The 24,724-nt window shown below is 43.6% G+C and overlaps 1 protein-coding gene and 2 non-coding genes across 3 annotated transcripts; 2 read left to right on the forward strand and 1 right to left on the reverse strand.

Moving 5' to 3' along the window:
* Positions 1 to 1,161: 1,161 nt before the first annotated feature.
* Positions 1,162 to 1,234, reverse strand: trnaa-agc (transfer RNA alanine (anticodon AGC)). Its single transcript has one exon. It is a non-coding gene; the product is annotated as a tRNA-Ala (tRNA).
* A 10,048-nt stretch (positions 1,235 to 11,282) lies between these two features.
* Positions 11,283 to 12,110, forward strand: LOC137335570 (probable G-protein coupled receptor 139). Its single transcript, XM_068000884.1, has one exon. The coding sequence runs from the start codon at positions 11,283 to 11,285 to the stop codon at positions 12,108 to 12,110; it is 828 nt and encodes a 275-aa protein (XP_067856985.1).
* An 11,047-nt stretch (positions 12,111 to 23,157) lies between these two features.
* On the forward strand, positions 23,158 to 23,239 carry trnas-gcu (transfer RNA serine (anticodon GCU)). The gene has a single exon. It is a non-coding gene; the product is annotated as a tRNA-Ser (tRNA).
* The last annotated feature ends 1,485 nt before the right edge of the window (positions 23,240 to 24,724 follow it).

Raw genomic sequence — 24,724 nt, forward strand, 5'->3', positions numbered from 1 at the left:
GCGGCAGTCGTTAAGGCAAAGGGGCCGGTCCGATATCTTTAAATCTAATGAACCAAACACACAATTCTTCATTTCGTTAAGCGGATATTTATCGGTTGGAAGTTTCGTGTGTGGAAAATTTGGAAGGGAAATATTCTGCCTGTTGTCACTGTGCAACGGGAGAAATTATTCAGCTGACAGATGTTAATACGCTGAAAGGTCGAGAGGCCTTTTCCAACTCCCGTGTGGGACAAGTTTAGATTTTGAGACATTGGGTAAAGTGTTATTTTAATTGGTGCTAACGAATGACAAAACATTTGGCACAAACAAGAAAAATTGTAAACTCGCGAGTTCACTGTCCATGTTTCTTACATCATGTTCAACAGAAACAAGGATTCTCCTCAACACGTTACTGAGAATTTTATAACAGGGATCCTCACCATCTTTCGAGGTCGACGAGGGATAATTCAAAGTCCTACCAAGAATCTATACAATGGAAGTTTCTCTAAAGCGATCCTGTGTAGCTCAGTCGGCACAGCATCAGAATTTTAAAGCGGGGAGAGATCTGAGGTTCCAGGGTTGAAGTCTCTGTTCAGGCTGTAAATTTTGAAAGAGTGGGCAAGTTCTGTCTTTGCAGCGGAGCAAGAACCGCGGGACAGACGATGCCTGCGATGTGTGGTCAAAGCTTCGGTAGATTCTTGTTTCCCAGGGTTGGGCAGCAATGCACTGTCTGAAGCGGCATTCGCTGCTTTCCGCTAGGAACGTGTGATTGGAGAGAGTGGAGCCGGATAGGCGGCCTGTCGTGGCCTCACTCAATCCGGGAGCAGGGGAACATCGAACATCGAAAAACCGATGTGTTTGTTGCCGCGGCTGCAATGTTGTTTAGAATTGTAATTATTAACCGAGGCATCGCTGCAGGATCCTTTAATGATCTCTCACAAATCAACAGAAATCAGTCGCAATGTATAGCTTTGAGAGGGGCTTTCTGCACCGTCGGGACAGGAAACGGGAGTGAGTGGGAGACACTGTCGGTATCTGTGTAGTGTTTGAGTGTGTGTAGAACTGGACAGAGAAAGGAAAATATACCGGTTCTGTGAGGTGTATTTTATTCACATTTAAGCACAGAGTGAATTCTTGCTTTTTTATAAATTTATTGACTTTTGGTGGATAACTTTTAGAAAATGTTTCCGCCCAGTTTTGCACTGGGGACCGTTCGCGTGCTAGGCGAACGTGATAACCACTACACTACGGAAACTCTATTGCGATGGTTAGTATAGGAAAAACTTAGAAGATAGCTTCCGCCTACAAATGCTCTCAATGTGGGAGACGGGTCCGGTTCCAATCGCCATTAATCAATCTGTAACTCTCTGTTTCAGACTGAAGGCAATCCTAATATTTTTTTCAATCCATTTATGGGATGTAACTCGTCAGTCTGATCTACACTCGCCAGACTCATGCTCAGATCTATCTTGTGTTTAATTGACGAGATTTTAGTGGCCAAGGCCAGTAATTGAGGGGCATTCTATGGGATATTAGAGAATCCCAGCTCAGCTCCTGCCCCATCTGTTTTTGCTACTCGTATTGGTCTCATCACCGCTTGGGGAGTTTGGTATTTTTCATGAGGTCCTGATTCCAGACCCTGGTCCTCCTGCTCCCTGTCTCGGTCGTACTCTTACTGACGGGCAGCCTGTACTCGTTCTCTGAAGTCTATCCCTCCCCGGAAAGGTTTACTGTTGAACAGCCTGTACTAGCTCTCTAAAGTCTATCCCTCCTCGGAAAGGTTTACTGCTGAACGGCCTGTACTAGCTCTCTAAAGTCTATCTCTCCGGGAAGGATTACTGACGGGCAGCCTGTACTAGCTCTCTGAAGTCTATCTCTCCGGGAAGGATTACTGACGGGCAGCCTGTACTAGCTCTCTAAAGTCTATCTCTCCGGGAAGGATTACTGACGGGCAGCCTGTACTAGCTCTCTAAAGTCTATCTCTCCGGGAAGGATTACTGACGGGCAGTCTGTACTAGCTCTCTAAAGTCTATCTCTTCCCATGAAGGATTACTGATTTCTCTATCCCGTGAGAAATTTAAGTTGTCTGTTATGGCATACATCATGCCTTTCTTCTGCTTTAATCTTTCCTCCAGCTCCTGTATTTTCTTTGACAGTGGTTATGGTCTCCCCCTCCTCCTACTCTACATTGGTCGTCCTGTTACTGACTTAGGACACCCCGGAGGGCACGACTTAACTCATCTATCTTATTTTTAGTCATATAAAGTTGCCAGAAAAAGTAGTAATCCTGAGGATTGGGAGCAATTTAGAATTCAGCAGCTAAGGAACAAGAGTCTGATTAAGAGGGGAAAAATAGAGTATGAGAGTAAATTTGCAAGGAATTTATAAGTGGACTGTAAAAGCTTCTACAAGTAAGTAAAAAGAAAAAGATTAGTGAAGACAAATGTAGGTCCCTTATAGTTAGAAACGGGAGAATTTGTAATGGGGAACAAGGAAATGGCAGAGCAATTAAACAAATACTTTGGTTCTGTCTTCACAGAAGAAGGCACAAATAACTTCCCAAAAATGCTGGGAAACCATGGGACTAGTGGGAAGGAGGAATTAAAAGAAATTAGTATTAGTAAAACATAGTGCTGGAGAAATTAACGGGACTGAGAGCCGATAAATGCCCAGGAACTGATAATCTGCATCCCAGAGTGTTAAAAGACGGAGCCGTGGAAATAGTGGATGTATTAGTTGCTGTCTTCCAAAATTCTATACATTATGTAACAGTTCCTGCACATTGGAGGGTGGCAAATGTAACCCCACTATTTAGGAAATGAGGGAGAGAGAATATGGGCCGGTTAGCCTAACATCAGTCGTAGGGAAAATGCTAGAGTCTATGATAAAGGATATGATAACAGGACACTTAGGAAATATCAACGTGATTAGAAAAATTCAACACGGATTTATGAAAGGGAAATCGTGTTTGACAAAACAACTGGAGTTTTTTGAGGATGTAACTGATAGAATAGATAAGGGACAACCAGTGGATTTGGTTTATTTGGATTTTCAGAAGGCCTTTGATAAAGTCCCATATAAGAGGTTAATGTGCAAAATTAAAGCACAGGGGATTGGCGGTAATATACTGGCATGGATTGAAAATTGGTGAACAGACAGGAAACAGAGAGTAGGAATAAATGGGTCCTTTTCGTGGTGACAGGCAGTGACTAGTGGGGTACCGCGTGGATCAGTGCTTGGGCCCCAGCGATTCCAATTTATATCAATGATTTGGATGAGGGAACCAAATGTAATGTTTCCAACTTTGCTGATGATACAAAACTAGGTGGGATCGTGAGTTGTGAGGAGGCTGCAAAGAGGCTTCAAGGCGATTTAGACAAGTTGAGTGAGTGGGCAAATATATGGCAGATGCAGTTATCAACTTCGGAAGGAAAAACAGAAAGGCAGAGTATTATTTAAATGGTGATATATAGGGAAATGTTAATGTACAAATCGACCTGGGTGTCCTTGTACACCAGTCACTGAAAGCAAACATGGAGGTGTAGCAAGCAGTTAGGAAGGCAAATGATATGTTCCCTTCATTGCAAGAGGATTTGAATACAGGAGCAAGGATGTCTTACTGCAGTGATGATGTGGAGATGCCGGTGATGGACTGGGGTTAACAATTGTAAACAATTTTACAACACCAAGTTATAGTCCAACGATTTTATTTTTAATCCCACAAGCTTTCGGGGGCTTTCCCCTTCCTCAGACTTCCACACCGCCTGAGGAAGGGGAAAACCCCCGAAAGCTTGTGGGATTATAAATAAAATCGTTGGACGATAACTTGGTGTTGTAAAATTGTTTACAATTACTGCAGTGAGACAACAGCTTGAGCACTGTGTGCAGATTTGGTCACGTTACCTAAGAAAGGATACACTTGGCATAGAGGGAGTGCAGCGAAGGTTCACCAGACTGATTCCTGGGATGGCAGGACTGTCGTACTTGGAGAGATTAGGTCGACTCGGCCTGTATTCACTCGAGTTATAGAAGAATGAGAGGGAATCTCATTGAAACATATAACATTCTGACAGGGCTAGACAGACTGGATGCCAGGAGGGTGTTTCCCCTGGCTGAGGGATCCAGAACGCGGGGTCACAGTCTCAGGGTACGGGGTAGGACATTTAGGACTTAGACGATGAGAAATTTATTCACTCAGAGGGTGGTGAACCTGTGGAATTTTCTACCTCAGAAGGCTTTGTAGGCCAAGTCACTGAATATATTAAGAAGGAGATAGATAGACTTCTGGACACAAAAGGCATCAAATGATAGGGGAGAGCGCAGGAATATGTTGTTATGATAGAGGATCAGCCATGATCATATTGAATGGCGGAGCAGGCTCGAAGGGCCGAATGGCCTACTCGTGCTCCTATTTTCCATATTTCTATGTTACACAGACCACCTGCAACATGAAAAACCATCCCAAGGGGCTTCACAGAGGCTTGTGGACAAACAGGCACATAGGAATAAGAAGATATCAATAGTACTGGCGAAAACTTTGGTCAAAGAGTGGGTTTGATGGTGGAGTAAAGGGCATACAAGTAAGCAGTGCAGACGGAACCATGAAATTACAGAGAGATATTGATAGATTAAGTCAATATGCGAACCTGTGGCAAATGGATTTCAATGTAAGCAAGTGTGAGGTCCTTCACTTTGGACCTAAAAAGGAGAGATCAGAGTATTTTCTAGGTGGTGAAATGTTTGAAACAGTGGAGGTCGAAAGAGACTTACGGGCCCATGTACATAGATCATTAAAATGTCATGGACAGGTAAAGGAAATAATCAAAATGCCGACTGGAATGCTGGTCTTTTTATCTAGAGGACTAGAATACAAGGGGATCGAAGTAATGCTACAGCTACACAATGGTTAGACCAAACCTGGAGTATTGTTTTCAGTTCTGGGCACCACACCTTAGGAAGGGTATATTGACCTTGGAGAGAGTGCAGTGTAGATTTACTAAAATGACATATGGACTCCAATCGTTAAATTATGAGGAGAGATTATACGAACTAAGGTTATATTCCCTGGAATTTAGAAGATATGGGGTGATTTGATCGAAGTTTTCAAGATATTAACGGGGACTGAAAGGTTGGATAGAGATAAATTATCTCCGCTGGTTGAGGAGTCCAGGACTAGGGGACATAGCTTAAAAATTACAGCCAGGACTTTCGGGAGTGAAGTTAGGAAACAAAGGTTGGTAGAAGTTTGGAACTCTCTTCCGCAAGTTGATGCTAGATCAATTATTAATTTTAAATCTGAGATTGATAGATTTTTGTTAACCAAAGGGATATGGGGCTAAGGCGGGTCAAAGGAGTTAGGTCACAGATCAGCCATGATCTCATTGAATGTCTGAACAGGCGCAAGGGGCTAAATGGCCGACTATTGCTCCTATCTTTCTATATTCCTATTGTCCTAAGTGTTAAGGTGGAGGGGAAAAGATTGGTTTTCAAGAGTAGAATTTAGATCTCTGAAGGACAAAATAGGGCTCCGGCCACAGAAGGAGATATTAGTAGGGATGACAAAAGGTTGAAGCAAGAGCTGGGTTCCATGGAAGGACTGAAAGGCGGAAAGAACTTGCCTTTATATAGCGCCTTTCAAGACCTCAGGACATTCCAAAAGAGTCAATGAAGTACAGTTTGAAGTGTAGTCACTGTGGTAATGTAGGAATCGCAGCAACCAATGTGTACACAGCAAGGTCCCACACCTCAATGAGATGAATGACTAGAAAATCGGATTTAGTAATATTGCTTGAGGGTTAAATATTGGCCAGGGCACCGGAGAAAACTCACCTGCACTATTTTCGAATAGTGCAGGGGGATCGTTTACATGTACCTGAGAGACCCGATGGGGCCCTCGGTTTAACGTATCCTTCGAAAGTCGGCACTCCCGTCAGTGTAGCACTGCCACATTACTGACCCTCCGACAGTGCACCACTCCATCAGTACTGCGCTGCAATCTCAGCTGGATTATATGCTCAAGTGTCTGGAGTGGGACTTAACTCACAACCTTCCATCTCAGAGGTGAGACTGCTACCACTGAGCCACGGCTGACTGAAAGCAGGAGAGGGAGATCGAGTGGCTGAGGGAGGGCATTCTGGAGTGTAAATATGGCTGAAGGCACGACTGTCAAAAGTAGGGCAAATATACTGCGGATGCACAGGCGGCCAGGGGGTGAATAGCAGAACGCTTGGAAGGGATTGTAGGGCTGGAGGAGGTTACAGAGATAGGGGTGGGGAGGCCCTGGTGGATTTAAGTGTAAGAAAGAATAAAAATAATCTGCAGGCTTAGGAGACAGCAATCCAATGCAGATCAGTGAGGGCTTGGCTGATTTGGGAGCTTCTCACCAATGAAAGTACAAGAGTAGGGATGGAATCCGTGCCAAGGGTATTGATATTATGGGGCGAAAGATCATGAGTTCCCAATTTTTATCTTGCGGAAATTGAGGCTAATCTATAACAGAATGTGGGTCTGACAACACAAAGACATTGGAAGGGTCAAGAGCGGTGGTGGTTTTGTCAGTGTACATTTGAAAGCTGGTCGTTATCTGTAGTCTACATCACCAAAGGGCAGGATGGAGATGAGGAAGAGGAGGGAGCCAAGGATTGAACCTTTTAAATCACCAAAGATAAGGATAATAGGGTGGGAAGAAAAGCTTCTACTGGCTATGATGAGATTGGTGAGTGTAACCAAGCGAGGGTAGTCCCACCAAAAGAGGCCAGTGTTCATTGAATAAGGAGGTCATGGTAGGCCGGCCAGGAACGCATTGGAGAAAGGGAGTCTGGAGGGGACAGAGGCATCGTTGAGGGTGTCAATAGCAATGGGCTGAGTATGAAATGAAGGCGAGTGAGGGAATCACGGCGCCTTTGCGATGGAGGTAAAATTGGGTCATGTGCTTAGCTGGGTGTTACACGGGACCAATTTCACTGCAGCCATGTAGAATATCTGCAGTAAAATAGCGGAGAGAGGAATCTCATTGGGGCACGTTCAGTGACCTTCCCCTTTTATCATCTACAGTAAATTGTCGGCTGGAATCCGGAACGTGGCCTTCAACTGTCCTCCTGTCAGACACTCAAAATTTATATTTTAACTGGGAAACTGCCGGAACAGAGTGAAACAAGTCTGCTTGTGACCTTGGATTAATTCCACACTGCGGAGAAATCGGTAAAATTTATAAATGATTTGGGGGAATTGCACATGTTCAATACAACTGTATGAAAACTGAGAATGAAGCTGTTCATTATTGTGGGATCAGTCCTGTATGTGTACAGCCTTTAGTCTTATTCCCGAGAGAAGGCTGATTAAGATAATCTCCTAGGCTTTGAGATGTTTGTGTTATATGCACCACATAATTAATATTGGAGTCAAAGCTGCTGATGTAATGTGTTTGTTCAAGTGACTGTAACGAGCAGCAATGATCAGAGGCTTCACCTTGTCAGGGGAGACTTATGCCCTGTATAAATCAAGGCTTGTTGGAATGGATCAGCTCAGAGTGCCTGCCGGAGCTCTGGGTTTAGGCCAACAGAAGTCACTGCTTCTCACAGAAATGCAATACCCAGTAATCTATCAGATAGAAGACATTTACTATCTTGTTCTTGCAGCCATTGGAACTTCTGGTAAGCGATTATCTCCAGCTGTTAATGTTGTATATCGGTATCAGCTCTGCTGCTGTACTTGGTATTTTATTTCTCCCTGCATCTTTTACACAGCCGCCTCTTCTGTTCTATCAGTTGAATGATGAAATGTCCTAAGCGAGTGCTCTTTCTGTCTTGTAGCAATTGCATTATTATTTGTAATGATCAGTTGTGATGAAAGTTCTTCGACTTGAAACATTAACTATGTTTCTGTCTCCACATATGCTGCCTGACCTGCTGAGCTACTCCAGCATTTTCTGTTTTTATTTCAGATTTCTAGCACCCGCAGTATTTTGCTTTTTTGTATCAAGCCTGGCATTGTTGCTGGAATATTATCTGTGCTGAATGTATTGGAATCATCTATCAGGGGTAAGAGCTGGTATCAGACCATTGGGAGCGGTTAACAGTTTAATATTGTGGATCAAAAGTGTCTTGGAATATTTTTTTCATTAATGTGTTTTCAGTGATTGATCATGAGACGGCTCACGGTCTCAGTGTTACAAGGAGGCATCGCAACGTCAGCTCTCCCCAGAACATGCTTCAGTTCAACTGGGATTTCAATGTATTTATTGATTATCACTATTATGAAATATTATTCGATTATGTTTGTGTCTGACGTTGCCTCAGATGTCTGGCTACTGAACTGAGTTTGCTGCTGACTCTTTCACATCTCATTCTCTGCTTCACTTTCGATGAATTGATTGGCTGTCACTGGACTGCATTGTGAAATGAAATGTTTTGACGTTATGTTGTATCAGTTTGCACTGTATCTGTTCGAATCTGGAGTACTTCGATTTATCTGTAGATTATAAGTCGTAGTGATAACGTTGGCCTTTTATTCTTTGAACAATGCCGCTCCCTATCACTGTATTTGATAATTACAGGAGAAGAAATTTCAATTATTGTGAGATCTGTCTGGAAGAGGCGATCCATTCTGTTTATTCCATGCAATATAGAGGAAGTGAACAGCGTAGGTGAACAGGTGGAGACTTGGGTGATCTGTAGCAGCATTTAAATATTCACAGAGGCTTCAGCATTTTATAAATTGACACTAAAAATAGGATCGTTGGAACACGGTACTGGTGAGCAGAATGCAGGCGCAGGATGATAGGATTTCATCGGATTTGAAAAGGGGCATTGAGAAAGAGAGTACAAACAGTGCGGAGAGCAAGAGAGGAGCGATAGAGAAAGCGACTGAGAAGCAAAGCGAGAGAGGGGAGATGGAACGCGAGGAAAGAGATAGAGAGACCAGGCAGAGAGAGAGAGAGAGAGACAGAGAGCGGCAGCGGTGTAAACAATTCATGGAATGAACTGCTGAAATTTCCAGCACAATTATGAGGAGGGAATGTTACTTGAAGGTGTTGTTAGGATGTTGTCAGATTGTGAGAGTTTCAATGTACTCTCGCCGGCTGTGTTTATGGCTATCAGATCCTCAGTCTGTTTAAGTGAATGTTCCTTTTACTTATTTACTGAATAAATACACAAACATAATTGAAATGTCATAGAGTCATAGAGTTATACAGCACGGATAGAGGCCCTTCGGCCCATCGTGTCCGCGCCGGCCATCAAGCCCTGTCTACTCTAATCCCATATTCCAGCATTTGGTCCGTAGCCTTGTATGCTATGGCATTTCAAGTGCTCATCCAAATGCTTCTTGAATGTTGTGAGGGTTCTTGCCTCCACAACCCTTTCAGGCAGTGAGTTCCAGACTCCAACCACCCTCTGGGTGAAAAAGTTCTTTCTCAAATCCCCTCTAAACCTCCCGCCTTTTACCTTGAATCTATGTCCCCTTGTTATAGAACCCTCAACGAAGGGAAAAAGCTCCTTAGTATCCATCCTATCTGTGCCCCTCATAATTTTGTACAACTCAATCATGTCCCCCCTCAGCCTCCTCTGCTCCAAGGAAAACAAACCCAATCTTCCCAGTCTCTCTTCATAGCTGAAGCGCTCCAGCCCTGGTAACATCCTGGTGAATCTCCTCTGCACCCTCTCCAAAGCGATCACATCCTTCCTGTAGTGTGGCGACCAGAACTGCACACAGTATTCCAGCTGTGGCCTAACCAGTGTTTTATACAGCTCCATCATAACCTCCTTGTTCTTATATTCTATGCCTCGGCTAATAAAGGCAAGTATCCCATATGCCTTCTTTACCACCTTATCTACCTGTTCCGCCGCCTTCAGGGATCTGTGAACTTGCACACGAAGATCCCTCTGACCCTCTGTCTTGCCTAGGGTCCTCCCATTCATTGTGTATTCCCTTGCCTTGTTAGTCCTTCCAAAGTGCATCACCTCGCACTTTTCCGGGTTAAATTCCATTTGCCACTGTTCCGCCCATCTGACCAACCCATCTATATCGTCCTGCAGACTGAGGCTATCCTCCTCGCTATTTACCACCCTACCAATTTTTGCATCATCAGCGAACTTACTGATCATACCTTTTACATTCATATCCAAGTCATTAATGTCGACCACAAACAGCAAGGGACCCAGCACCGATCCCTGTGGTACCCCACTGGCCACAGGCTTCCAGTCACAAAAACAACCTTCGACCATCACCCTCTGCCTTCTGCCACTAAGCCAGTTTTGTATCCAAAGTGCCAAGGTACCCTGGATTCCATGGGCTCGTACCTTCTTGACCAGTTTCCTGTGGGGGACTTTATCGAAGGCCTTACTGAAAGTATTTAAAGAATAGAATCAGTGATTTCTTGATCGCAATAAACTATTAGGTACTGTATTCTAAAAGTTATGTGTCAGCTTAATTCAATAAATAACGAGGTGATTTACTCAATATATTTTAATTTAATTTTAATTGAACGTGCAAAGTAAATTTATTGCACACATTATGTACCTCACGAGCTGTTCCCTGACACCAATAACCACAGACATGAACAGGTTAATTTATTCATTGCGTTGTGCTTCTGGGGCCTATAGATTAGAATACCTCCAACATTCTGCTGCAGTCTCTCCCTGTGAATCCCAGTCTCTCCGCCCACTGCATTGAATCCTCTGTCTCCACATCCGTTGCTTCAGTTGATCCACTTTAGTAAACCATCTGATCCTGATTCCCCTCCAGCTCCGCCTTTTCCTTGTCTCCCTCCCAATCTCACTCACTGGCTCGGTCTCCAGCTGCCTTTCCGATTTAGTGCCAGCCCCTGTCAGCTCTCTTGATCCAAATCAATAAACCAGCTGCACCTCCACCTGTCCCCTCACCTTCGTTCTCGTACCCGCCCATCTGAAGCCCAAATCCAGCCTTAATACGGTGAATTCCCGCTCGGTAAAACCCCTTCTCCCGTCCCCACCGGCACTGCGTCCTCACTCAGCCCTTCCAGTGGATCCGGTTCTCACTTTACTCACTTTCTGTATCGATCTCCCGATTCATTATTGATCATTGTGTTTAAAACATCTCTCTGTTCGAAAACGCTGCCCAAGTCAATGAATCACTTTCCAACGTTTCATGCAGCAACAAAGCTGGAAATTTCTCCCCACATCCTCTCAAGCTGCTGCTTTGGCTCCAGATCAGATCAGTAATTTCTCTGCATTCTTTCCTCTCTCTCAGTTAACTTGATGGCGATTGTGATCCTGTCCCGAGGAAAGTGCGGTCTTTCCAAATGTATCAGTCGCTACCTGATAGGAATGGCAGTGGCCGATCTCCTGGTCGTTGTCTCTGATGTGATATTGAGGCGGATTGGTTGGAATTATTTCTCATTTTCATTCCTGGACATTACTCCAGTGTGCAGTCTCATTTACTTCCTGGTTTTTGCAACCATAGAAATTTCTGTCTGGCTCACAGTCGCTTTCACCTTTGATCGATTTGTGGCCATTTGTTGTGAGAAGATGAAAACAAAATATTGCACGGAGAAAACGGCGGCTGTCGTTCTCGGAACAGTGAGTGTGCTGAGCTGTTTAGAGTGTGTGCCCTGGTACTTTCCATATGAACCTGAAAAGATCGTCGACAATGTTCCCTGGTTTTGTATCCTGAAAACGATTTTCTTTACTTCCCCCGCATGGGCCGCATTTGACATGTTTCACCGCATTTTAACCCCTTGTGCTCCGTTCATTCTGATTTTGCTGCTCAATGTTCTGACGGTAAGGCGCATTTTAGTGTCCAGTCGAGTTCGCAGGGGACTCCGTGGCCGCAGTAATGGAGAGAATCACAAGGATCCAGAGATGGAGAACAGAAAGAAATCCATCATTTTACTCTTCAGTATATCGGGCAGTTTTATATTGTTATGGGTGGGCCGGGTTGGGTATAACATTTATCTGCGAATTGCAGACAGTCGATACTATTATTCCTACACTGACTCTGTTTATATCGTACAATCCACAACTGGAATGTTGCAACTTCTCAGTTCCTGCACAAACACTTGTATTTATGTCCTGACCCAGACTAAATTCAGAGAGGAACTGAAGAACATCGTGACATACCCACTCAATCTAATTGTTAAATTAGTGAAATCATAAAAAGAGCTGAAGGGTTTCAAGCACTAGAACTAAATCCCATTTCATACTCCATCCCCTACACTTCCCCAGGACGGAAAGTACATCTTATATTAGCAGCACAAAGCCATGAAATGATCTTCAGTCTGGTTCTGACATATTATGTTGATAATCTGACCAATTGAGGCAGGAATTGCTCTGCAGAAACATGAATTGTTCCTCAAAAAGGCGGCACTAAAGAGCTCAGCTGGACTTCAACGAAATGGCCGACCTGCACCTACATCAAAATGGGCACACTGGCCAATCACAGTCACAGCCGTGGGCCTGATCAGAACAAGGTGCACTCCACCAAAATGGAGAGACAGAAGTGTAGAGTGTGAGAGAGAGAGAGAGATCGAGAAACAGGGAGAGAGAGAGAGAGAGACAGGAGAGAGAGAAAACATACAATATATAGAGAGACAGATAGGAGCAAAGGGGAAAGAAGAACAAAGGAAGTGAGAAACAAAGGGAGTTAAACAATGAGAAAGAAAGAGAGAAGCACAGAGAAAGAGGGAGAGCGTGAAACGGAGAAAGACAAACCAAGAAAGAAAGGACGGAGAGAACATAGGAAAATGGAAACAGGAGTGGGCAATTCAGCCCAACAATCCTGTTCTGCAATTCAATTAGATCATGTCTTGGTTCCGTGCCTCTTAATGCCCTGAATTAGATCACCGCTTAATTTTCTATAATCAAAGGAATACAAGCTTCGTCTATTCAATGTGTTCTCATCATTTAACCATTTTAGACCTGGCATCATTCTGGTGAATCTGGACTGCACTCCATCCGAGGCCAACATATCCTTCCTGAGGTGCGGTGCCCAGAACTGAAAGCAATACTCCAGATGCAGACTTACCTGAGCTTTAGACAACTGTAGCATACGGGATCTTTGGATTTATAAATATAAGCATAGAGTGCAAAAGCAAGGAAGTTAGGCTAAACCGTTATAAATTAATATTTAGCCCCAGCTGTTTAATTGCTTCCAAATTTGGGCACAGCACTTTAGGAAAGATGTCAGTGCCTTATAGAGGTTGCAGAAATTTATTAGAATGGTGCCAGAGATGTGGGGCTTCAGTTATGTGGAGAGACTGGAGAAGTTGGGGTTGTTCTCCTTAAAATAGAGAAGGATAAGAGGAGATGTAATAGAAGTGTTCAAAATCATGCAGAGCTTTGATAGAGTAAATAAGGAGAAACCGTTTCCAGAGACAGATGGGTCAGTAACCAGAGTTGACAAATTGGCGTTAGTAATCAAAGGAAGCAGAGGCGAAATGAGGAGAGATGTTTTTGTTTCACACAGCGAACTGTTATGATCTGAAATGTACGGCCTTGAAGGTAGTGGTAGCAGATTCAACAATAACTTTCAAAAGAGAATTGGATAATACTTGAAGGGGAACTTTTTCAGGACGATGGGGAAAGGGCAGGGAAGCTGGTCTAATTGGATCGGTCGTTCAAAGTGCCGTAGCAGGCACGATTGGCCAAGTGACCTCCCTCTGTGCATTCTATGATTATGTCGTTCTAACTTCTACCACTTTCTATTCCAGCCCCCTTGAGACAAAGGCTAACATTCGATTAGCATTTTTGATTATTTTTTGTAAATAAGGGAGAAACATAAAATAGAGAGACAGAGAGAAATAAACCTTCTGGATCTTTTACTGTACAACTTCCACCCATAGTATTCCCTTCAGCTGCACTTGGAAAGTGACAGTGAGAGAGAAAGAAGCGAGAGAGAGATAACGTGAGAAAGGGGAATGAAGCTTTGGTTACTGAGGCAAAGACACAGCAAGCGGCAGACTGAGGGGGAACTGAGAGAGAGGACAAGTCAAAAACAGAGAGAAGGAAAACAGCTAGAAACGGCTACAGAAGGGAAAGGTCGGAAGACAGATCGATCAACAGAAAATGAGAGACAGTACTAAAGATTAAAAAGGGGCAGAGAGTCATAGACAAAAATAACAAGGTAAAGAAAGAAAAAACACGTGGAAGACTAATAAAAACACAACGAGACAGAGGGCGAGAGATATAGATAAAGAAACTCGCAGACGTGGAGACATTCAGACAGAGAAAAAAGATAGACAGGAAGAGAAAGCAAGAGAGAAAGAAAGAAAGTCGGAGGCAGAGAAAAGAGAAAGTGAAAGAGAAAAGTGAAAGAAAGGCAGAGAGCGCACGCACATACGGAACAGTAACATTAATACATTAAAGAGAGTCCGGAAATGAATAACACAGATTAACATTAAAAGAGACGGTGAGTATGTGTGAGTGAGAGGGGAAAGGGGTAGAGACGCGTACACAGATGGAGAAATATACTGAGGAGCAGAGACAAAGTTCGATGGAGTGTGAGTGAGAGATGGGGGGAAATAAAGAAATGGATTGGGAAAGGGAGAGAAAATAAAACAGAGAGCAGAGAGAGGAGGAGGAAGAGGCAGAGACACAGAGAGAAATCACAGATATAAGAAGTCGGACACACAGAAAAATGACAGAGAGAAAGAAGCAGTGATATAGTCAGAAAAAGTCAAGCAAGGAGAATTAGATACAAAGGAAGAGGGAGAGCCTGAGCATGACAGACAGAAACAGATACGTAGTGAAACAAAGAACGAAGTGGTCATTTTTTGGGCTGCAGATGTACAATGCAAAGATTCCTTTTAACAGTTGCATTGAAGTCAATGGAAATAAAAATCACTATAGATGTAGAACGGGCTGCCGATTCGCTATCTCCCGTTTTACAGTACAGCACAAAATCAAAATTATCCCCAGAGAGTACATACAGAAAGCACTGAATAATTTAACAACTCATTATTATCAGCCTGGAGTATGTGAGTGCTGACTGGCAGAATAGCAGCAGATGAAACAGGCGAGACAGTTAATGTTTTTTTCTTGGGTAACACTCTCACGTTTAATTTTGACAATTGTAAAGTTGATGCATGGAGGCTGCACAATAAAGTCACTCAGTCTAGTATAACTGACCCTGCCCATTACTTACTGCATGAGTTTTCCCATCTGTTCGGGAAAATGTGTAAATTTCCCAGTGACCTGCTGTATTTTGTAATAAATCACAATATATTCTTACCCTTCTGTTGTGTTACTAAATTGGACAGGGTCCCGCAGCACTGCCCCCCTCCCCCGTTTTCTTTTATTGTTACAAATATTGTTATTGTTTCAGGTTATAAAAAAATGATGAAAAAGATATATAAGCTGAATCACATTTCAGAACTACATTAAGATCCAACCTAATTTTATTCAGATTTATGTAATAAAAGTGTGTTTGCATTTTCTACAGGTAATGACCGGCGCACCTTTCCCTCAGAGTGATCGATCTCTCCATCTCCATAAATATTATTTCGAAGTAAATAACTTCGCTCCATTTTTTTTATTTTTTTATATTCGTTCACGGGATGTGGGCGTCGCTGGCAAGGCCGGCATTTATTGCCCATCCCTTTACTGTACTTCATATTTCAGGGGTTTAATTTCCTCTCTGGCCTGCTGTCTCTGTGTTATACTCTAGCCCGTGCCATATTAAGAAAGTTTGCAATCCCGTTTAGTGGAAACCTTTTATTTAGTGCAGACAGAGATTTAACAGGAACATTCATTTAACCTACTCCGGATCTCTCACCTTAACAAGCAGACTTAACAGCCCGCTCCATCTTACACTTTACATCCAACTACAAGTGGGTCGACCAGCCTGCACCAAAACGAGATAAATTCACATGTACACCTGATGGCCAAAGGTCCACGTCTGTCCCCCTCTGAACAAAGCTGGAGAAACCACACTTGACTCTCAGCCTGAACACGGAGACCTGCTCACCCCGTGCTTAGTGGGAATTAATCTTCTTTGAACTTAAACTTATCTTAATGTGACGTTCACTGTCTGGAAAAGTCAGGTTGAGAATATTTTCCTGTTACATCAATGGCATTGGAGCGGTGGAACTGATGGAAGGTGCTGTTCAACCGGGAGGTTTGTAAAGAGGCGAAAGAGGAAGGGGACGAATGGCAAAGGAACGAATGGGGAAGGGAGAGAATGAGGAAGAGATGAATGGGGAAGGGGTGAATGGGGAAGGGGAAAAGAGGAAGAGAGCGAATGGGGAATGGGCGAATGGGGAAGGGGCGAATGGGGAAGGGAAAAAGAGGAAGAGGGCAAATGGGGAAGGGACGAATGGGGAGCGAACGAATGGGGAAGGGGAAAAGAGGAAGAGGGCGAATGGTGTAAGGGCGAATGGGGAGGGAACGAATGGGTAAGGAGGCGAATGGGGAAGAGGTGAATGGGGAGCGAACGAATGGGGAAGGGGCGAATAGGGAGGGGGCGAATGGGTATTGGGTGGAGAGATGGCGAGAGTGAGACGGGAAATGAGGGGGGCCACGGTCGATAAGGTCTAAGTAATTGGGGTAAGAAAGCAGTTCAGGGTAGATATACGGAGCAGGTGAGGAACAGCCCAGTTGAAGATAATGTTGTTCTATTGGTTGGTGCGCGGTGTTTATAACGATTGAGTCGTTTGTTTTATCGCCTTCTGCGACAGACGGTATTTTATAAAATGTGTTCATATATTCCGTCGTTCGCAATTTAAATACAATATAAGGAAAAGCACGAACAGAATAAGACACAGAGAAATAAATACTGAGCCAAATGGATGTGAATGTTTGGAAGATAAAAAGAGCAGGAGATGTGAGTTTTATTATCGATCAGTGAGCGGAATCCATCGCTTTATTCGACTTTTCTTTGTCGATTTATTGATAAACCTGGGAATTGAGGGGAAGCTGGTTTATGGTTTGGAGAACAAGCTGAGCCCGTGGGGTGGAGCCAACAGCTGCCCCTCTGCAGTAACAGACAAGGAGAAGGCACGGTTTGATCAGTTGGTCGTGCCCTGGTATCAATCTGCTGAATCTGGACTTCTAGATAATTGTTAAAAGGGCATTTTAAGGTTGTGAGTTCGAGTCCTTCCAGTGTTGAATTTTAATTCAGGGTTCAAATGTTGCAGCAAAAACGCACCTGGATCATTAAAGTCCTTGAAGGAATGGAAACCGGCCCTTACACTTCCTGTTATACAAATAATTTAATTCGGCCCAACAGAAGAAAATAAAAAATAGGAGCAGCAGTCGATCAGATGGCTTCTCGAGCCTGCTCCGTCATTCAATAAGATCATAGCTGATCTTTTACTTTAATTACACTTTCCCGCCCTATCCGCATATCGTTAATTCCCTTAGTGTCCAAAAATCTATCAATCTTAGTCTTGAATATATTCAACGATACATGATCCACTGCCCTCTGGGGTAGAGAATTCCAAAGATTCACAACCCTTTTAGTGAAGAAATGTTTCTCCAGGCTGATAATAATTAGTTTTTAAATTATTCAGTGCTTTCTGTATGTACTCTCTGGGGATAATTTTGATTTTGTGCTATACTGTAAAACGGGTGATAGCGAATCGGCAGCCCGTTCTACATCTACAGTGATTTTTATTTCCATTGACTTCAATGCAACTGTTCAAAGGAATCTTTGCATTGTACATCTTTAGCCCAAAAAATGACCATTTCGTTCTTTGTTTCACTACGTATCTGTTTCTGTCTGTCACGCTCCGGGTCTCCCTGTTCCTTTGTAGCTAATTCTCTTATCACTGTTTGGGTAAAGCAGTTTCTCCTGAATTCCCTCTTGGAGTTATTAACGACTATTTCATATTTATTACCTCGAATTTTGGATTCCCCCACAAGTGGATACATTTTCTCTACGTCTGCCGTACTAAACCCTATCTTTTTCTTAAAGACTTCTATCAGATCACCTCAGCCTTCGCTTTTCAAAAGAAAAGAGCCCCAGCCTATTCAGACTTTCCTAATATGAATATCCTCTCAGTTCTGGTATCATCCTTGTGAATCTTGTTTGTCTCCTCTCCAAATCCTTTACAACCTTTTCATAATATGGAGACCAGAACTGTGCATGATACGCCAAGTGCTGTCTAACCAAGGTTCTATACAAGTTTAACATAATTTCTTTGCTTTTCAATTCTATCCCTCTAGAAATTAACCCTGGTGCTTCTGGCCTTATTAGCCCGTGTCACTACTTTTTAGTGATTTGTGTATCTGTACCCCTAGGTCCCTTTGCTTCTCTATTTTGTTTAGACTCATACTATCCAAGCAGTTTGTGGCCTCCTTATTCTTCATTCCAAAATGCACAACTAATTGATCCTGAAATTTGTTTGTCAATTGCACGCCCATTCTGGAAGTTTATTAAATTCCTCTTGCATTTTGACGCATTCTTCCTTTGTATTAACGAAAACCCCCAGTTTTGTGTCGTCTGCAAATTTTGAAATTTTACGAATTCCCGAATCCCAATCGTTAATGTAAATTGTGAACAGTGGTTCCAGCACCGATTCTTGTGGAACAGCAATTCACATCTTTGGCCAGTCTGAGTAGCTACCCTTAACCCGATTGTTAGCTCGCTATCCATTCTGCTACCTGTCCTCTGAATCCACATGCTCTCACATTAGACAAGAGTCTACAATGCGGTACGTTATCGAAGGCCTTCGAAATATCCAAACATATTACATCTACTGCATTACCCTTGTCTACTCTTTATGTTATTTCTTCCAAGAATTCAATAAGTTTAGTTCTTTCCTCTTTTCAATCCATAAAGGGGTGGGAAACGGAAATCACCAACAAAACCTCCGCGCACCGACCCCGTCTGTTTCATCCAAAATAACAATTACAAAATTACACATTTTATAAACACTTAAAGCTGACAGTGTGGAGAGAAATACACTGATGCATTTATAAAATGATACAGCACATAACACGTGTATCTTTCTCCCTCCGTCATACTCGGTTCTGTGCTGTGTTACCTGTTCTAACCCAAAGTGAAACTAAGCCCCACAGAAACCTGGAAAGGCCGAGGCTCAGTCCCCAACCTGAGCCGGGTTAGCGGATCTCAACTATTGTGTTATTGAGCCACACAGAGCGGGATGGGCTCAGGTTGCTTCCCAGGCTTTAGGTTTGTTAGTTCATTTTACTCGGATTGGTACTGGGCCTCACAGAGAATAGGAAAAGCCCAGTTTCCTGTATTGTGGTACCTGGTCTCACCCGGAGTGGAGCTGAGCCACACAGAACAGGAAAAGCTCAGGATCAGTCCCAGAGCAGGAATGGCCCAGATCCCATCCTTGTCCTGTGCTGTGTCAGCTGTTCTCATCTGGTGTGGTACTTGATCCCACATCGAGCAGGAAGGGTCAGGTTCGACTCTCGTGTGGAGTTCATACATTCATAGAATCATAGGAATTACGGCACAGAAGGGGCCATTCGGCCCATCGTGCCCGTGGCCGAAAAAGCACTATCCAGCTTACTGCCACTTTCCAGCACTTGGTCCATAGCCCTGTAAGTTACGGCACTTACAGTGTACATCCAAGCACTTTTTAAATGAGTTGAGGGTTTCTGCCTCTACCACCGTTTCAGGCAGCGAGTTCCAGACCCCCACCACCCCCGGATGAAAAAAGTTCTCCTCAGCTCCCCTCAAATACTTCTACCAATTACTTCAAATCAATGTCCCCTGCTCACTGACGCCTCTACTAAGCATAATAGATCCTCCCCATCATCTCTATTTAGGCACCTCATAATTTTATATACCTCAATTAAATCTCCCCTCAGCCTCTTTCGTTCCAAAGAGAACATCCCCAGCCTATCCAATCTTTTCTAATAGCTAAAATTTTCCAGCGCTGGCAACATCCTCGTCAATCTCCTTTGTACCCTCTCTCGTGCAATCATGTTTTTGCTGTAATGTGGTGACCAGAACTGTACGCAGTACTCAAGCTGTGCCCTAACCAATGTTTTATACAGTTCTCGCATAACCTCCCTGCTCATATAATCTATGCCTCGGCTAATAAAGGAAAGTATCCCGAATGCATTTTCAACCATCTTTCCTGCCTATCTTGCTACCTTCAGAGATCTGTGGTCGTACACTCCAAGGTAGCTTTCTTCCTGTAAACCTCTCAGTATCCTTCGATTTATTGTGTATTCCTTTGCTTGTTTGCTCTCCCCAAATGTATTACATGAGTTGCCTGAATTCACCCGATGTGGTACTGAGTCACTCAGCAGAAGCGGCCCAGGTTCCACCGCCAGTCTGTGCTGGATGACTACCTGAGCCACGTGTAAATTGGAATATGGTCAAATAGACCAGAGAGTGAAATGGCTCAAAGAATGGTGTGGGAAGAAGTGGTTTCAATTCATGGGGCATTGGCACCAGTACTGGAGACAGGGATTTTAATGGAAATAGTGCACCAGCGAATAAGTGCAAAGCAGGTAATAATGGTAAAAAGTTAAAATTAAAGGCTCTTGGTCTGAATGCATGAAACATTCGTAACAGAATAGACGAACTAGTTGCACAAATAGAGATAAACGGGTTTGACCTAATAGCCGTTACAGAGACGTGTTTGCAAGGTGACCAAGGTTGGGAACTAAATATTCCAGGGTACTTGACGTTTCAGAAAGACAGGCAGAATGGAAAAGTGTTGGTCGGGGGTCGGGGTGGGGTGGTGGTGGGGGTGGTGGCGGGGGAGCTGTAGCACTGGTAATAAAGGATAACATAAAAGCAGTCGTGAGAAAGGATCTTGGCTCGAAAGATCAGGAAATAGATTTAGTATGGATGGAGATAAGAAATAACAAGGGGCAGACAACAGTGGTGTGAGCAGTTTATAGGCCCTCTAACCGTAGCTATGCCGCTGGATAGAGTATTAGTCAAGGAATCATATGAGCTTCCTTGACTAAGGTACTGCAATAATCCGGGGGAACTTTAATATCGGCTGGGCAAATCAAACTGGCAAAGTAGGCGTTCATGGAATGCATTTGAGACAGTTTTCCAGAACAATATGCCAACCAGGGAACAGGCTAATTTGGATATTGTATCGTGCAATGAGACAGGGTTAATTAGTAATCTCATAGTCAAGGATCCTCTGGAAAGAGTGATCATAATATGATAGAATTTTTCGTTAATTTGAGGGTGACATACTTACGTCCGAATCTATTGTCTTAACCTTAAATAAAGCCAATTACATAGGTATGAGGGGCGAGTCGGCGAGGTAGATTAGGAAATTAGATTTAAAAGTATGATGGTAGATAAGCAATGGCAAACATTTAAAGAAACATTTCAGTATTTTGAACGCATAAACATTCCATTGAGAAATAAAAACTCCACCGGAAAAGTGATCCATCCGTGGCTAACTAAAGAAGTTAAGGAAAGTATTAGATTAAAAGAAGAGGCTTATAATATTGCGAAGAATAGTAGCAAGTCTGAGGATTGGGAGAGTTTTAACGGCACATGTCCCGTTCGTACCAATATTCATTTCTGCCTTGAAACCAGTCGATACATTTTGATCTGCGTGACTGCTCCAGAGACAAGCATTAAGAAAGCAGGGCTGGCATTCGGAAGGACAGCGGCAAACTTCTCCATGAAACTTTCTTAGGTTCTCTTGTGACACGGGGGATGTTAACTGAAGAACTGGGTTTTGTTTTCATGGTCGTTGGCGCTTTTCCCTGAGCAATTCGTGTGCGTGAGAGACGGGCGGTGCTGCATAGCTGCGAATGACGGCTGACAGGTGTACTTTGAGCAATCTGGGTGGTGCAGTCAGGTCGGAAATGTTCCACTTGATCTTAAAAGGTCTGTGGAAATGTACGATTGAAAGAGAATGAGGAGAAATAAAAAGAGCGGCAGTGGCGAGAAATTGTCGATTATAGGAGGTTGGCCTTGAGTGAAAGGTCCTTTGAAAGCCCGGGTGGGATTTTGTTCGGAAACGGCAGACTTTAAAGCGCTTGAGCAGGAAAGTAAAGTGCCATCTTTCATATGAGAAGAGCAGAAGAAAGTTCTGCTTGGAACTGCGTCCTTGAGTCAAATTAAGTGTTTTCAGGAAAACAGCCGTTGTGAAATCATAAAGATGAAAACAGAAAATGCTGGAAACACTCAGCAGCTCAGGCAGCGCCTGTGGAGAAAGAACCAGAGGGAACGTTTCAGTTCGATCACCTTTTTCAGCCGAACTCAGCAAGCGGCCATTTGCGAGCATGGCTTATCTGCTTCACGTGTCAGATTTTAAAGTACGTCATTAGCGGGTATGTGGGTACGAATCCCACCGCTACCAGAATTTATGGAGTTGTTTGTTTTGGCCTCTTCACTAAAAATCCTTCGTTCCTGAGAAGTGCTTTTTCGCATTGCTGGTTTACATCTGTTTGCTCAAATCAGCAAAGTATTGATTGCCATCCAAACTGTTTCTTATACGGAGGTGTTGGGAGTGTGAGGTGTGATCGAGGTGAAGTATCAAGCAAAGTGCACAATGGCGCCCTGTTAAACGGAGTATCTCTTATGGTCAGCATAAGATAAAAATATGGACTGGAATTATAAATTTCTTCTTTGCATCACACTCGGATGTACTATCAGGGAATTTACGTAATGCTCCGGTCGCTTTGCATCGCCTCCCACTCCGTTTGGATCGGTTCACTCATTGTGAAATCGGATTTAACTGCTGTGGTTCGGCACACGGTCCCACACTGCTGAACTCCCAGCCCCTTCCATCAACACTCGCTTTCTTTCACACACCGACTGGATTTCAGCCTGTTGCTGTTCCATTTGAAATTCGTCAACAGCCTCTCCGCCAAAATATCTAGTGAGTCGTTCTGCTTGTTATCCTGGCAATTCTCCATGTTCGCCATTAAACTCTTTGGTCCTTCGAACATCACTGCATCCAGTGGCAAAAGCTGTTCTTCCACCAATGTTTGCTTACAGCAGCTAACTGGATATTTTCACCATTCTCGATTTGGGTGCATGGGAAGGTCATATTGTACGGTCAGACTTTCTTGTCCTCAGAGTCCAGGGCTTTAAATTGAGAAAGACGAAAATAAAAGCACTTTTATTCTGACTCAGTTCTGACCAAAGGTCATCGACCTGAAACGTTAACTCTGTTTCTCTCTCCACACATTCTGCCTGACCTGCTGAGTATTTCCAGCATTTTCTGTTTCTAATTCAGATTGCCAACATCGGCAGTATTTTCATTTGGAATAAAAAGGGCTTTCTCCGGCTTCGGTATGTGACGAGGTGGCTGAGAGGTTAAGGCGATGGACTGCTAATCCATTGTGCTTTGCACGCGTGGGTTCGAATCCCATCCTCGTCGTCATTTTATGGAAGTCTTTTACTTGGTTCGGTCCATCCAGAAGGCTTGACGTCCCAACTTTCTCGAAACGGCAGGGTAGGTTTTTGCATTGTATGCTGAAATCAGCAACAGTTCCTTCTACGAAGGTGTTGAGATTGTAAGGTCGCGGAGTATCAAAATGTACAGTGTGTCTTGGTAAAAAGAGTACATCTTATGGCCAACGTAAGAGAGACTTACGTACCATAATTATGATATATTCCCGGAATCATTCCGTGTCGGTGTCTGTTTCTAATGGATGTGCTGTAAGTCCCGGATCATTCCGTGTCTGTGTCTGTTTAAAAGGGATGTGCTGTAAGTCCCGGATCATTCCCTGTCTGTGTCTGTTTAAAAGGGATGTGCTGTAAGTCCGGGATCATTCCGTGTCTGTGTCTGTTTAAAAGGGATGTGCTGTAAGTCCCGGATCATTCCGTGTCTGTGTCTGTTTAAAAGGGATGTGCTGTAAGTCCCGGATCATTCCCTGTCTGTGTCTGTTTAAAAGGGATGTGCTGTCAGTCTCATATCATTCCCTGTCTGTGTCTGTTTAAAAGGGATGTGCTGTAAGTCCCGGATCATTCCGTGTTTGTGTCTGTTTAAAAGGGATGTGCTGTAAGTCCCGGATCATTCCCTATCTGTGTCACCCGATTTTCTTGATACCTTTTTCCTTCTGAACTGAAATGACGATCCTCTCTCGAGAAGAAGGTTCACCGCCTGCTTCGGGCAACTGGTAGGAAAAATAACAAAAACTGATGAGACCAAGTTCATTCTGCTGGGCTTCCATTCCAATCTCCGCACTCTATCCCCCATTCAGTCCCACCCCCGCCTGGACATTATAATCTGCGATATTCGTAAGGGAATGGTGAAGCCGAATATCATGGTTCGAATTTTCTTGGTTCCTCAACACTGAATAGCATCAATTGCAATGATTCCGAAGGTAATCATAGAATCATAGAATCTTACAGCACAGAATGAGGCCATTCCGCCCTCGCACCTGTGCTGGCTCTTTCGAAGACCTGTCCAAATTAGATCCACACCCCAGAATTTTCCCCATAACCCTGCAAATTAGTCCTCTTCAAGTACATGTCCAATTGCCTTTTGAATGATCCTGTGGAATCTGCTTCCACCACCCTTTCAGGAAGTGCGTTCCTGATCTTCACAAACCCTCTGTGTGAAAAAAATTCTCCTCAATTCCCCTCTAGTTTTTTTGCCAAATATTTTAACTCTGTGACCTATGGTTACCGATCCAATTGCCAAAGGAAACAGTTTCTCCCTACTTGCTCTTTCAAAACCCCTCATTATTTTGAATACCTCCATTAGATCTCCCCTTAACCTTAAGGAGAATAATCCCAGCTTCTCCAATCTCTCCACATGACTGAAGTCCCTTATCCCAGTTATTATCCAGGTCAACCTGCTCTGAATCCTCTTCAATGCCTTTTCATCCTTCCTGTCGTATGGTGCCCAGATCTGAAC

The sequence above is a fragment of the Heptranchias perlo genome, chromosome 20 (assembly GCF_035084215.1).
Source record: "Heptranchias perlo isolate sHepPer1 chromosome 20, sHepPer1.hap1, whole genome shotgun sequence".
Classification (NCBI taxonomy): domain Eukaryota; kingdom Metazoa; phylum Chordata; class Chondrichthyes; order Hexanchiformes; family Hexanchidae; genus Heptranchias; species Heptranchias perlo.

What these genes read in the sequence shown, in the direction of transcription:
- LOC137335570 (XM_068000884.1), top strand. Translation starts at nt 11,283, where the DNA reads ATGGCAGTGGCCGATCTCCTGGTCGTTGTCTCTGATGTGATATTGAGG.